Here is a 15,000-nt window from a genome sequence, read left to right as displayed (position 1 = left end):
CACTATAAGGAAAAAAAAGAGAACAGCCTAAAAAATTATCCACTAGACAAAAAAATTATCTACTGCAGAAAAAAAGAGAACAGCCTAAAAAAATTATCCACTATAAGAAAAAAAAGAGAACAGCCCAAATAAATTATCCACTAGATGAAAAAAAAAATCCCTTATAAGAAAGAAAAGAGACCAGCCAAAAAAAATTATCCACTAAAAGAAAAAAAAAAGAGAACAGGCAAAAAAAATTATCTACTAGCCCAAAAAATTATTCACTATAAGAAAAAAAATGAACAGGTGAAAAAAATTATCTACTATGAGAAAAAAAAGAGAGCAGCCCAAAAAATATCCACTATAAGAAAAAAAAAACATCATCCACCTTTTCAATTACGGGGGCGCTGTTTACCCGAAAGGTGTCTTGCTTTAAAATTAAGACCCACAAAAAAAAAAGGATAGGCTGAAAAATTTTAAGGCTTTCGGCTAATGTGGCTAATGCTAAGGAAGTACCCCACCGGAAGTGGAGGTCGTGCGCTAAAAAATAAAGTTATTTTAAAATATAGATTTCCATTAATATAGTTTGCAAAGCAGTTAAATGATAAATACGGTTCCAGTGTCTGCTCAAGGTTAGGCATGGGCGTTAAATGGTTAAGGTTAGGGTTAGGGTATGGTTGGGGTTAGTTTTCAGTGGTAAATGGCCCTTGTGTGCACTGTGTGAAGGTTCGTTGCTAAGCTAATGCTAACGCGAAAAGTTGACGGCAACTTTGTGAACTACCAGTGCGAGTAAACAATTGTGTGATTACGGTGTTGAATTGTTCAACTGCCTGACATTCAATATCATTTTTGATGAATATTCGCTACAAGAAGTTCTAAAATTATTTTATTTTGAGAGGAGGAGAAGAGGAGCTTCCTGTGGAGCTCCACTATCATGGCATCGCCCATTTGTTGAGAGACAGCGAGTGCATATTGCGGCACCGACACCTGGTGCCGCGAGATGCCGTGGCACCTCGGCTGGTGCCGCGACGTACCGCGGTACCACGGCTCGGTGCCAACCACTTGCCGTGGCACCGCGGTGCCGCAGCTCGGTGCCAGGTACCCCAGCACGGCACCGCGTACCATGGCTCGGTACCACAGCTCAGCTCGTTGCCAGGTGCCGAGGCACTGCGGTACCACGGCACACATCTGTATCTCCACAAAATGTCCTTGTTGATCTAGTGTTAGTGAAGACACTCCGTTTGAGTTGAGGAGAGAGGTCTACCTGCAAACAATGGGCGATGCATGATAGTGGAGCTCCACAGGAAGCTCCTCTTCTCCTCCTCTCAAAATAAAATAACACAAAGTTGCCGTCAACTTTTCGCGTTAGCATTAGCTTAGCAACAAACCTTCACACAGTGCACACAAGGGCCATTACCACTGAAAACTAACCCCAACCATACCCTAACCCTAACCTTAACCATTTAACGCACATGCCTAACCTTGAGCAGACACTGGAACCGTATTTAATCATTTAACTGCTTTGCAAACTATATTAATGTAAATATCTATATTTTAAAATAACTTTATTTTTTAGCGCACGACCTCCACTTCCGGTGGGGTACTTCCTTAGCATTAGCCACATTAGCCGAAAGCCTTAAATTTTTCAGCCTGTCCTTTTATTTTTGTGGTGGTCTTAATTTTAAAGCAAGACACCTTTCGGGTAAACAGCGCCCCCGTAATTGAAAAGGTGGATGATGTTTTTTTTTTCTTATAGTGGATTTTTTTGGGCTGCTCTCTTTTTTTCTCATAGTAGATACATTTTTTCACCTGTTCTTTTTTTTTTTCATAGTGAATAATTTTTTGGGCCAGTAGATAATTTTTTTTGCCTGGTCTCTTTTTTTTTTCTTTTAGTGGATAATTTTTTGGCTGGTCTCTTTTTTCTTATAGGGGATTTTTTTTTTTTCATCTAGTGGATAATTATTTTAGGCTGTTCTCTTTGTTTTTCTTACAGTGGATAATTTTTTTTGGGCTGTTCTCTTTTTTTCTTGTAGTAGATAATTTTTTCATCTAGTGGATAATTTTTTTTAGGCTGTTCTCTTTTTTTTTTTCTTGTAGTAGATAATTTTTTTCATGTAGTGGATAATTTTTTTAGGCTGTTCTCTTTTTTCTTATAGTGGATAATTTTTTTAGGCTGTTCTCTTTTTTTCTTGAAGTAGATAATTTTTTCATCTAGTGGATAATTTTTTGGGGTGTTCTTTTTTTTTCTTGTAGTAGATAATTTTTTCATCTAGTGGATAATTTTTGGGCTGTTCTCTTTTTTTTCTTGTAGTAGATAATTTTTTTCGTCTAGTGGATAATTTTTTGGCCTGTTGCACCTCTGGGCCACCGTACTAATGGCTCTGGGATACAAAACCAGATCAAAATGTGCAGGTTTATTTCAGGATAAATATCAGTGCATGGTTAGTTTGGTTTAAAGTGTTATTTCTGCTTCCAAAATGTAGAGGGTTTTTACTTCTGCTTACTTTAAATTAAATGATAATTTCTACCACATTTAACCATGCTTTCTCCACATCCCACTGAGGAAGAAAATCTCCCATTAAACTTTAAGGAAATACTGATGTTTCTAAACTACATGGACAAAAATATCGGGACACATCATGTCTACAGCTGTAAGATGTCCTGTTCATGATGATAGGAGATAAAAACATTCATATTTCCTTCACGTTTAATGGGACATTTTTCTTCTTCAGTCAGATGTGAAGATAGTAGATGGTTTCTTGTGGCAGAAAATTATTTACAGTCAGAGCCGAGGTTCGAATAGTTTTGGATTTTTCATCATAGTTTAGTTTTATTTAGTTTTGACTCTTTTTTTTCCTCTAACTCAGTTAGTTTCAATTAGTTTTTAATGCAGGTTTGCACATTTGTATTAGTTTTATTTTTTTTTCTAAATGCTTAGTTTTAGTTTAGTTTCCTCCACCAGGAGGTATTGTCATCACTTTGCTTTGTGTGTGTGTGTGTGCGTGTGTTTGTTTGTTTGTTTGTTAGCAAGATAACTGAAAAAGTTATGGATGGATTTCATGAAATTTTCAGGACATATTGATACTGGCACAAGGAAGAAATGATTAATATTGGTGGTGATCGGGTTGGGAGGTGGGGGGAGGGGCCCACTGATCTGCCTTGGCGGAGGTGTGCGCTCTCTGAGTGCTTTTCTTGTTTGGTATTAGTTTTAGTTTTTCTTCTCTTCCTACTCTCCATGTTGCCAGGTAGAGTGGGGACAATAAAATGACTCTAAATGACAAGTGATGAGAACTGACGGATCGCTCGAGCGAAATAAATCGATTTCATATCAATCTGACATTGACAAAAACAAAAACTTGGGATCCATCATTCATTTGCATTTTAGTTCATTTGTAAGCACACTATGCAGTTTCAGTTATTGTTTTTTCTTGTAATCATAGTTTTTATTTATTTCAGTAACGAAAATGTTGTTTCAATTCTAGTTTTCGTCATTTCATTCCTTGGTCAGAGCACCAAAATATTTTAGAACTTTAGAGGTAAAACATTTAAAATCATAGTCATAAAAAAAAAAAAAAAAACTAAAAAAAAAGGGGGAAAAAAATTAAAGTTGAAAAAAATGAAGTAAAACCATCCCAATATAAAACTATATCTTTTATATTTTTTTGGTATCTCAGACTCCTGTAAGAAAAGAAACAGCTGAATTCAACGTGTCCCAGTACTTTTGTCCACGTAGTGTATTTGCAGGATAAGGTTCAGATAAGTCACATTGTGATGTTCAGAGTATCCCCGTCCTGGTCTGAAGGAAAGCTTTTGGTAGATGGATTTATCCCTTTATTTATTTTATGAAATCATTCTTATGTGTTTTATTGCACCTGTTTATTTACAGCACTTTGTGATTTTTATCTGTGAAAAGTGCTTTATAAATGAATTTTACGTACTTACTTAAAGCAAAACAAATACAGATCCAGATGACACCTGGATCAGATCAGAGTGTGCGTCTGTGTGTTTTGTGTTCAGTGTGAACTCTGAGCGTCTACAGCAGTGATTTCACATCCAGTGGTGATGCGTTCACAGACAGGTTTAGACCAGCACGTTTAATGGTGTTGAGTCAAACCTGTTCTCATGGGCGTGGGTCGTATGAGTTATGGAACATGTAGAAGGAACGTGTTCCTCGGAAACTCAACAACGTCTACAGGCCAAGGGGTTGAATCATGTACGAATAAGTAAGAAAATAACCAGAATGATGAAGAAAAAGAACAGAATCATAAAGAAAATGAACAAAAGTGAGCAGAATAACCAATAAAATAATTAAAAAATGAACCGAATATCCAAGACGAGGATAAAATAACTTTGTAAAGAACTAAATTAAATGAACAAAACTTAGAATAATAAATAAATAAAAAAACAAGAAAATGATCAAGGAATGAAGAAATAATCAGCGAAATTAGACGTGTTTGAGTTTTAATGAATAAGTAAATGTTCATTTATTCTAGCGGTATTAACGGTTCATGGACTCGGCTCTACGTATGTTTACGTTTTTTCCATTGTTTTGAACAAATGGTATTTTTCTGAATGTGTTGTTGTTGTTGTCGTCGTGTTCAGCCTACGTGGACAAGGTGAAGGAGGCTTCCATGTTGTCTCTGCTCTGCTCCTGTTTCTACACAAAACCACATCAGAACAGCCTCTACCAGTACGGAGGTCAGTTAACCCGTCTGTCAGTTAACCTGTCTGTCAACCCGTCTGTCAGTTAACCTGTCTGTCACTTAACCTGTCTGTCTGTTAACCCGTCTGTCTGTTAACCCGTCTGTCTGTCAACCTGTCTGTCAGTTAACCCGTCTGTCTGTTAACCTGTCTGTCTGTTAACCCGTCTGTCTGTTAACCTGTCTGTCTGTCAACCCGTCTGTCAGTTAACCTGTCTGTCAACCCGTCTGTCTGTTAACCTGTCTGTCTGTTAACCTGTCTGTCACTTAACCTGTCTGTCTGTCAGTTAACCTGTCTGTCTGTCAGTTAACCTGTCTGTCTGTTAACCCGTCTGTCTGTTAACCCGTCTGTCTTCTGTTTCTGACTGTGTTTCCTGTTTCCGACTGTTTCATGTTTCTGACTGTGTTTCCTGTTTCTGACTGTGTTTCCTGTTTCTGACTGTGTTTCCTGTTTCTGACTGTGTTTCCTGTTTCCGACTGTGTTTCCTGTTTCTGACTGTGTTTCCTGTTTCTGACTGTGTTTCCTGTTTCTGACTGTGTTTCCTGTTTCCGACTGTGTTTCCTGTTTCTGACTGTGTTTCATGTTTCTGACTGTGTTTCATGTTTCTGACTGTGTTTCATGTTTCTGACTGTGTTTCCTGTTTCTGACTGTGTTTCATGTTTCTGACTGTGTTTCCTGTTTCTGACTGTGTTTCATGTTTCTGACTGTGTTTCATGTTTCTGACTGTGTTTCCTGTTTCCGACTGTGTTTCATGTTTCTGACTGTGTTTCCTGTTTCTGACTGTGTTTCCTGTTTCTGACTGTGTTTCCTGTTTCCGACTGTGTTTCATGTTTCTGACTGTGTTTCCTGTTTCTGACTGTGTTTCCTGTTTCTGACTGTGTTTCCTGTTTCTGACTGTGTTTCCTGTTTCTGACTGTGTTTCCTGTTTCCGACTGTGTTTCCTGTTTCTGACTGTGTTTCCTGTTTCTGACTGTGTTTCCTGTTTCTGACTGTGTTTCCTGTTTCTGACTGTGTTTCATGTTTCTGACTGTGTTTCCTGTTTCTGACTGTGTTTCATGTTTCTGACTGTGTTTCATGTTTCTGACTGTGTTTCCTGTTTCTGACTGTGTTTCATGTTTCTGACTGTGTTTCATGTTTCTGACTGTGTTTCCTGTTTCTGACTGTGTTTCATGTTTCTGACTGTGTTTCATGTTTCTGACTGTGTTTCCTGTTTCTGACTGTGTTTCATGTTTCCGACTGTGTTTCCTGTTTCCGACTGTGTTTCCTGTTTCCGACTGTGTTTCCTGTTTCTGACTGTGTTTCATGTTTCTGACTGTGTTTCCTGTTTCCGACTGTTTCATGTTTCTGACTGTGTTTCCTGTTTCCGACTGTTTCCTGTTTCTGACTGTGTTTCATGTTTCTGACTGTGTTTCCTGTTTCCGACTGTTTCATGTTTCTGACTGTGTTTCCTGTTTCTGACTGTGTTTCCTGTTTCTGACTGTGTTTCCTGTTTCCGACTGTGTTTCCTGTTTCCGACCGTGTTTCCTGTTTCCGACTGTTTCCTTTTGGTGGTTCTGGTTCTGGACCCAGACCTGGAGGTGAAGGGCATGAATAAGCGGGCTTCGGGCCAAGCCTTCGAGGTCATCCTGAAGGACCTGGATCTGGTCGGAGACAAACCTCAGCTTCAGTCTCTGCCGTCCCCCCCGAGGAAGGAGGTGTCCCTGGAGGAGGTCCAGAAGAGGCTGGAGGCGGCCGAGGAGAGGAGGAAGGTGAGCACGGACCAGAACCAGAACCCAGATGATCCATGTCCATGTTAGATAATGTTCTGACACGATGTAGACTCTGAAACGATGAGCTGGTTGTGATAAAACTCAGCACAGTGACGACAAAACCTGAGGAACACTGAGGAACATGTGGAAAAACTGTGAAAAAACACAACATACAAACCATCACATAAAGAACCGAGGAAACGACGACAGAATTAATTTTTAAAAAAACACTGTTGGATTCAGATTCTGCTGAGTCATAAGCAAAATAAAAATGAAGTTCAATAAGAAGTTGTAAATTATTTTGTTCAACTTTGATGGAATCCTTGTAGAAAATGAATGTAGGTTAAAACAACAATCAAACTTATCAACCTAATTAATAAAATAAACAACAAAGTGAACAAAAAGGACAGACGTTTACAAAATAGACGACAAAATGAATAAAACAGTCAAAAAAAAGTCAAAATGAGAAATTAAATTAGGAAAGAAATGAATAAAAATGGACAAAATGATTAAAACTGGACACAAATGAACCAAAAAAAATCAATATCCACAGTTATATTTTATTATTATTATTATTATATCATTATTATCATTATTATTATTTATTATTATTATTATTATTATTATATCATTTATTATTATTATTATATTATTATTATTATTATTATTATATTATATCATTATTTTTATTATTATTATATTATTATTACTATTATTATTATTATATTATTATATTATTATCATTATTATTATTATTATCATTATTATATTATCATTATTATTATTATCATTATGTTATTATTATTATTATTATCATTATATTATCATTATTATTATTATTATATTATCATTATTTTATTATTATTATTATTATTATTATTATATTATTATTATTATTCTGTTGTCGGTCCATTCACCATCTTTAACATGATGCACATGACTCAGGGTTGACAGCGTCAGACGTACAACAACAACAACAACAACTGAAGTCAATGTCACAAGCACATTCCTTCATCTAATCCCACTGTTACTGTCTGCTCTAATCTACTTTATTATCCCATGGATCATGAGAACACAGGTTTAATGCACGACGTCTTAAACCACCTGTTCCTCAGATATCAGACTTTTAATAAACCAGACTGTCCTGGTTTTAGTCTGTGACGAAGATCTGCCACCGTTAACTGAGATAGAGTAGAGGAGGAGGAGGAGGAAGAGGAGGAGGAGGGGAAGGGGGGAGAAGGGGGGGAGGAAGAAGAACAGGAGGAGGAGGATGAAGGGAGAGATGGAGGAGGAGGGGGAGCAGGAGGAGGAGGGGGGAGTGGGAGGAAGAAAAGGAGAAGGCAGTGGAGGGGAAGCAGGAGGAGCAGCAGGAGTAGATGAATGAAGAGGAGGATGAAGAGGGGGAGTATGAGAATTAAGGGGGGGGGGGAGCAGGAGGAGGAGCATGAGGAAGAACAGGAGGAGAAGGAAGAGGAGGGGAGGAGGAGTAGGTTGAGGAGGAAGAACAGGAGGAGGAGGAGGACCCAAATAATAAGGCCAGTTAACCTTTGACCTTTGAACTCTCCTCCCCTTTCCTTTGGCCCCGCCCCCCAGTCCCAGGAGGCCCTGGTGCTGAAGCAATTGGCCGAAGAGGGAGCACGTGCAGGAGGTTCTGTTCAAGGCCCGCGAGGAGAAACCACAACTTCAGCAGGAAGACGGAGGAGAAGCTGATCCTCAAGATGGAGGTGAACAAGGAGAACCGGCAGGCCCAGCTCAACGCCCTCAACAGCGACTGAGAGACAGGGGGGTGTGGTCAGGGGCCGGTGGGTGTGGTCAGGGGCCGGTGGGTGTGGTCAGGGTCCAGGTTTATTCAAAAACCGTCATAATCTGAGCAGGATGTGACAGGAAGTGATGTCAGGAAGGAAGTCAACAGCAGCTTTGTATCATTCAGACCGAGACAACATGTCATGTTCGTAACAGAGCAGTCCAAACCGACTGTAAACAAGATGTTCATCAGCTTTTTGAACCCAAACATTCGACATGTGTGCGTCAGACTGAGTGCCATTAGAACTGAGTGAACATCAGAAGGAGGAGCTGCGGATTCCTACGAACACTGAAGTGCACAGAAGGTCCACGTTCTGAGTCTAAAGCAGGTCTGTCAGACTCCTGTTGGTTCAGTTCCACGTTCAGCCTGATCTGATCTGCAGTGGGCCGCACCAGGACAATCATAGAAGTAACAGGATAAGAACTTTGACTGAAAAAAGTCAATTCTGTCCTGAAAATGTTTACATCTACGAACTGTACTTGAACACAACATGAACAAATATGAACAAGCTGAAAATCTGTCAGTGAAATAAGTACACTGTGAACAATATTAGGCCTTAGTTCACAGGTGTCAAACATGTGGCCCGGGGGCCAAATCCGGCCCACAGGATGAATTTGTGAAATGCAAAAATTACTCTGAAGATATGAACAATCACTGGAGTCCAAATCATTTGAGTTCAGGTTCCACATACACACACATACAGTCCAGTTAGATCTGAAGTGGGTCAGAACCAGTCAAGTATGATCCGAATAACCTATAAATAATGACAACAACAAATTTTCTCTATTTTTTTGGTGTAAAAAAAGTAAAATTACATGAAAATATTTACATTACCAAACTATACTTTTACAAAAAATGTGAATAACCTGAACAAATATGAACAAACAGAAATGTGTTAGAAAAGTAAATGAAATCGGACCAATATTCCACCTGTTACTAAATCTTTTTTGCCATATTGCAATTTGCCATATGCAATATTCTTAAAATTGCACTTGTTTTCTTAAGGCATTTCCAGTTGTTCATGTTATTTAGAATTTTTCAGAAAACTTGTAGATGTAAACCTGCATAAAAGAATTTTCCTTTTTTCACAGTTATATTGTACTGGTCCGGCCCACTGCAGATCAAACTGGACTGAATGTGGAACTGAACTAACAGGAGTCTGACAGAACTGCCTCAGCTTATCATTTCTACAAGTGAACCAACGTACAGATCACAGTGGATCTACAAATACACACAACATATAAGAACAGGCAGAATATGATTACAATTCCACAGACTTCTCCTAAAACATTTTATTCATTCATTTCTGAACCCACTTTCTCCTCACTAGGGTCATGGGGGTCTCTTGGAGCCTATCCCAGCTACATAGAGGCGAAGGCAGGGTTCACCCTGGACATGTGACCAGTTCATCGCAGGCTGAACTATAGAGACAAACAGTCACTGTCACATTCACACCTATGGGCAATTTAGATTAACCAATTAACCTATCAGTGCATGTGTTTGGATGGTGGGAGGAAGGAGGAGTACCCGGAGAGAACCACGCAGACACGAGGAGAACATGCAAACTGCACACAGAAAGGTCCCACCCCCCGTCCACTGGTGTTGGAATGGAACCCAGGACCTTCTGTCTGTGTGGCACCAGTGCTAACCACTGCACCACCGTGTCGCCCGAAAACATTTTAGATATTCACATTTTTTGTTAAAGGCTAGTCTGTAAAAGTTAACATTTTTGTGTAATTTTCCTTTTTTTCCACTAAAACAAAGAGACAGATTTCCAGTTTTCAGTATTTATAGGTTTTTCTGATAGTATTTTACTGCTCTGATCCACTTTCCTGAAATGACCTAAAATGATTGTAACATCATTGATCGTTAATTTCTTCAGTGTCATTTTTGTATTTCACATTCATTGCAGGGGTCAGACTGGACCCTTTGGAGGGCAGATTTGGGACGCATGTTTTTTTTTTTTCCCAACTATATTTATTGAACATTTTCAATGAACACGACAGACACATCAATTCGTAACAGTCAATGCACAATCAAGAATGACATATCTGACGGTCAACACCCATCCCACCCACCCACCCAGCCCACAGGCCAAAAAATAAATAAATAAATAAATAAATAAAAAATAAGGAAAAACATAAAAGAAAACCAAAAACAGAAACCATAAATAGTGATGAAGGAACTCAAATTGTAAAAGTAAAAAGTTAGTGTAGTACACAGAAATAAGAGAAGGGAAAGACTACACATCATTTCTCATTCCCTCCTTTCCTCTCCTTTCCCCTCTTTCTCAATGATGCTTAATCATCTATATTCTGAGGAAAATTTAAAGAACTGAAATGCTGTAAAAATGGATCCCAAGTGGTATGAAATGATTTAATTGAGCCTCTACGACAAACTCTCAACTTTTCAACCTTAAGACTGTAAAGCACCTCATGTACCCACCGGACATGTGAAGGAGGATGGGAGACCTTCCAGTTACGTCGAATCAACCTTCGGGCTAAGTGTGGTCAATGCTACAGCCCGCTTCAGCGCTTTCGGTACATTTGAAGCAGGGGAGACACCAAAAATTGCAGACATAGGATTGGGAGCACCAAAAAAACCATATGCTGCAGTTAGTGTGTGAAATATTTCTGCCCAAAATGGTCCCAAGTTAGGACACGCCCAGAACATATGAGAGTGATCGGCATGAGAGAGATGGCATCGGCCACAGCCGTCACTTACAGAGGGATAAATCTTGGCTAATCGTGAGTTAGTGTAGTGAATCTTGTAAATAACCTTGCATTGAATTAATTTATGCCTAGCACAAATCGAAGAAGTGAACAAGGGTCAGTGCGGAGTTCCACTGTTGCTCTGTGATTGCACTGCTACGACTCTCTTCCCATCCTTGGGACACGTTTGACACCTGGGATCTAAATGAGGATTGGTCGGCGTCTCGATGAGTCCTCGGGGTTTCACTCATAAATACACATTAAACTCACATCGTCAACATGAACTTAATCTGCAGTGTCATCTATGAAGTAAATGTTGACTTACCAACAAGACATTTAGAACAACTCGACACCCACAGGAAACAGGAAACATCACAGAGCAGAACCTGCTGGAAGTGAACACATTAACCCTTACAGACCCAAACACACACTGGTGACCGAAACTATTTACTGAGGTAAACTGGTTCATACCTGCTGATCCTCTAATCCTGTCAGTACATGTCAATAACTGGTGTCAAATACAGTTCTTCATCTTTTCATGGTCATCACATATGACCCATTTGGACGTTCAGAGGCTCCGTGGTTACCATGGAAACACCATCATCTTCTACAACACTGATTCAGCAGTCAAACCCTGAACCTCCTCAGGCCCAGCTCTGGGTTTCTGTCCACATTTGCAGACAAGAATTTCACAACTTTATATGAAAAAAGAAAAGAAAACTGTCCACCACAAAGGACATGCCATACAAATGTTAAAAACTGCATCTGAAAAAACTGTTGCATCAGGATGTTTCCAATAGGCACTTATTTAATAAAAAACCAGAAAAGCTGGTACTGCTGACATGTCCTGGGTCTGAGGAGGACAGAGTTAACGCCAGTGGACGGACGCACTGGGTTTATGTTCAGTTAATGACAGATTTGACTGAAAAAGTCCCTTTTTCTTTGTTTTCTCTGTTTTTGATGTAATAACCCTCATCTTTAACTGGAGCTTTTATGAACATTTACATGATCAACAAGTGGTTCCAGGCACAACAAGCCCCGCCCCTCACACAGATTGTATCTTATTTTGGCTTCGATCCAGCTGATGTCATCATGTCTGTGCATGTGCTGATGTCATCATGTCTGTGCATGTGCTGATGTCATCATGTCTGTGCATGTGTGATGATCATGTCTGTGCATGTGTTGATGTCATCATGTCTGTGCATGTGCTGATGTCATCATGTCTGTGCATGTGTTGATGTCATCATGTCCGTGCATGTGTTGATGTCATCATGTCTGTGCATGTGTTGATGTCATGTCTGTGCAGTGCTGATGTCATCAGTCTGTGCATGTGTTGATGTCATCATGTCTGTGCATGTGCTGATGTCATCATGTCTGTGCATTGTGTGATGTCATCATGTCTGTGCATGTGCTGATGTCAGTATATTAATTACCTCTATATTTGTGCCAAGTTTGAAGTAAATTGAAACAAAATTGATGTTTTTATAGACATTTGAAATTTTGCTCATTATAAGTAAATGGGGTAAAAAAAAAAAAAAAATCATAAAAATTGGATGTTTGACCTACTTTTCCAAAAATGTAGTGACATCTATTCTGGGTTACTGGCAGTCTATAAACCAAATGTGGTCTGAATTCAACCAATAGTTTTGCTGCTACAGACATGTGAACGTTCACTCGTTATAGGGAAATGGGAGGAAAAAAAAGATTTAAAAAATTCATAAAAACATTTGCACTATAAACCCAGTCTAGTAGGAATTCAACCAGTAGTTTTGCTGCTAAAGTGTTCAAAACAAACAAACTAGAAAAGCACTCTGAGAGCGCAGACCTCTGCCAAGGCAGATCAGTGCCCCCCCCGATCACCACCAAAATTTAATCATTTGTTCCTTGTGCCAGTATCAATATTTCCTGAAATTTTCATCCAAATCTGTCCATAACTTTTTGAAAGATCCGGATCAGTCTTTGCCATTTGATAGAACACCCAATTGTAAATCCCTGAGTCAAATTGCATGAGATTTGCACAATTCCCCATATTGTGATTTCCACCATAAATATTAGTCCCATATTTATTGACCTATATTTTAAGATTCCTTGACCATGAAAACATACCATTAGCAACTGGATTCATAATTATATCCTTATTAGTTCAGTAGTTATTCACGAAAATCACATTTCTCGTAATGGCGGTTTTCTTCTGGCTCTAGCTCCTGAAGTATTAAAGCTACATGAAATCCGGTGGCATACTCCCGATGCGGAACTGACTGAGCTACACGATGGCGCTTGTCAGAAATTTCTACCTTTAATATTAAAGGCACAGTAGGCCAAAAAGTAAGGGCACCCCCATTTTTGATATAAATTGAGATAAAATCCGCCTTCTGGATCAGATCCGGATCAGCCTTTGAAATGTGATAGAGGACCCCATTGTCAATTCCTGAGTTAAATTTCATGAGTTTTGGTCAATAATTAAGCGAGATATTGGGAAACGAAAATTTTGGCCCCATTTACCACAATGTTAACGAAATTTCAAAGTGATCCAGAATCCAGGATTTCTTCCAGATCACCCCCAAAAGTTAATCATTTCTTTCTTATCCCATTTCCAACAAACGCTGAAAATTTCATCAAAATCTGTCCATAGCTTTTTGAGTTATGTTGCACACTAACGGACAGACGGACAGACCCTGGCATAAACAGAACCTCCTTGGCGGAGGTAACAAACTGAACCTCTTTCCTTCCCTTGTGGGGGGCGGGGTAGTAAATTAAATACAGGAAAATACCTGATTTTCACTGAAGAATACAAAATAAAGAGCAAATATAAGAGCAGATGTTTATAATTCACTGAAGAAAGGTTCAAAGTGGAGAAGAATTCACTTAGGAACGGCTGCAGACGTAGAACTGGGTCTGGATGGGTGAATGTGGTTCAGTTAGTGCACAGTCGGACCAGTACGTTCACCGCTGAATATGTACGAACACAAAGAACAGTCTTCAGATTACACTTATGTTTCTGAAGACATCTCAGGTTGTTCAGATCTGTTCATGTTATTCAGATTATTGATGAAAAAACAGTTTGTAAATGCAAATATTTTCCTTTAATTTCACTTTTTTACACTAAAACAAAGCCACAGATTTGTAGTTGTCATTATTTCTAGGTGTTTTTGATGGTGTGTTATTGGTCTGACCCCCTTTAGATCAAACTGGTCTGAGTGTGGACCCTGAACTAAAACGACTTTAACATCCTGGATTGTTAATATTTCAATTAGATTTTTGTCATTTCATAAATTCACCCCTCAGGCCGGATGGGACCCTGTGGCGGCCAGTTTTGGTCCACGGGTTGTATGTTTGATCCCCCCCCCCCCCCCCCCCCCCCATACAGATAAATACAAGTACACTCATTTAAATGACCAGTTCTATTTAAGTCAGCCATCACAGATAAACTCTGACTCATTTACAGCTTTTATGTTTCTGGGGCAATAAATGACATTAAACTGCGACTGCAAACTGAAACTAATACATTAAAACACAGGTGTCAAACATGCGGCCCGGGGGCCAAATCCGGCCCACCAAAGGGTCCAATCAGGCCCACAGGATGGATTTGTGAAATGCAAAATTACACTGAAGATGTGAACAATCAGTGGAGTCAAAATCATTTGAATTCAGGTTCCACAGACACACATACAGGCCAATTAGATCTGAAGTGGGTCAGAACCAGGAAAATTTAATAACCTGTAAATAATGACAACGGCGGATTTTATCTTTGTGTTTTAGGTGTAAAAAAAGTCTATATTACATGAAAATGTTTCCATTACCAAACTATACATGTACAAAAAATGTGAATAATCTGAACAAATATGAACAAACGGAAACATCTGAAGAAAAGTAAATGCAGTTTTACCAATATTCTGCCTGTTCCTAAATGTTTAGTGTGATTGTAACACACATGTGTAAATGACAAACTGAAAATGAGGCAGAATATATTAAAACTGCACTTGTTTTTCTTAAGACGATTCAATCTTCATGTTATTCTAAGGTGGCCCAGAGGTGCAACAGCCCAAAAATTATCCAC

At 39.0% G+C, this 15,000-nt stretch overlaps 1 protein-coding gene across 1 annotated transcript in view; it reads left to right on the top strand.

Annotated features, from left to right (window-relative positions):
- The window catches only part of LOC115419881 (stathmin-3-like), a 30,375-nt gene extending 22,170 nt beyond the window's left edge, over positions 1-8,205 (top strand). The window contains 5 exon segments of the mRNA XM_030134946.1: positions 4,582-4,677; positions 6,250-6,428; positions 8,022-8,053; positions 8,055-8,100; positions 8,102-8,205. Of these exon segments, the coding sequence (XP_029990806.1) occupies positions 4,582-4,677; positions 6,250-6,428; positions 8,022-8,053; positions 8,055-8,100; positions 8,102-8,203 (455 nt within the window). The 3' untranslated portion in view covers positions 8,204-8,205.
- The last annotated feature ends 6,795 nt before the right edge of the window (positions 8,206-15,000 follow it).

Source organism: Sphaeramia orbicularis, chromosome 5 (assembly GCF_902148855.1).
Source record: "Sphaeramia orbicularis chromosome 5, fSphaOr1.1, whole genome shotgun sequence".
Lineage (NCBI taxonomy): Eukaryota > Metazoa > Chordata > Actinopteri > Kurtiformes > Apogonidae > Sphaeramia > Sphaeramia orbicularis.
The sequence above is the reverse complement of the archived record's forward strand: the minus strand, read 5'-3'. Positions and strand labels throughout refer to the sequence as shown.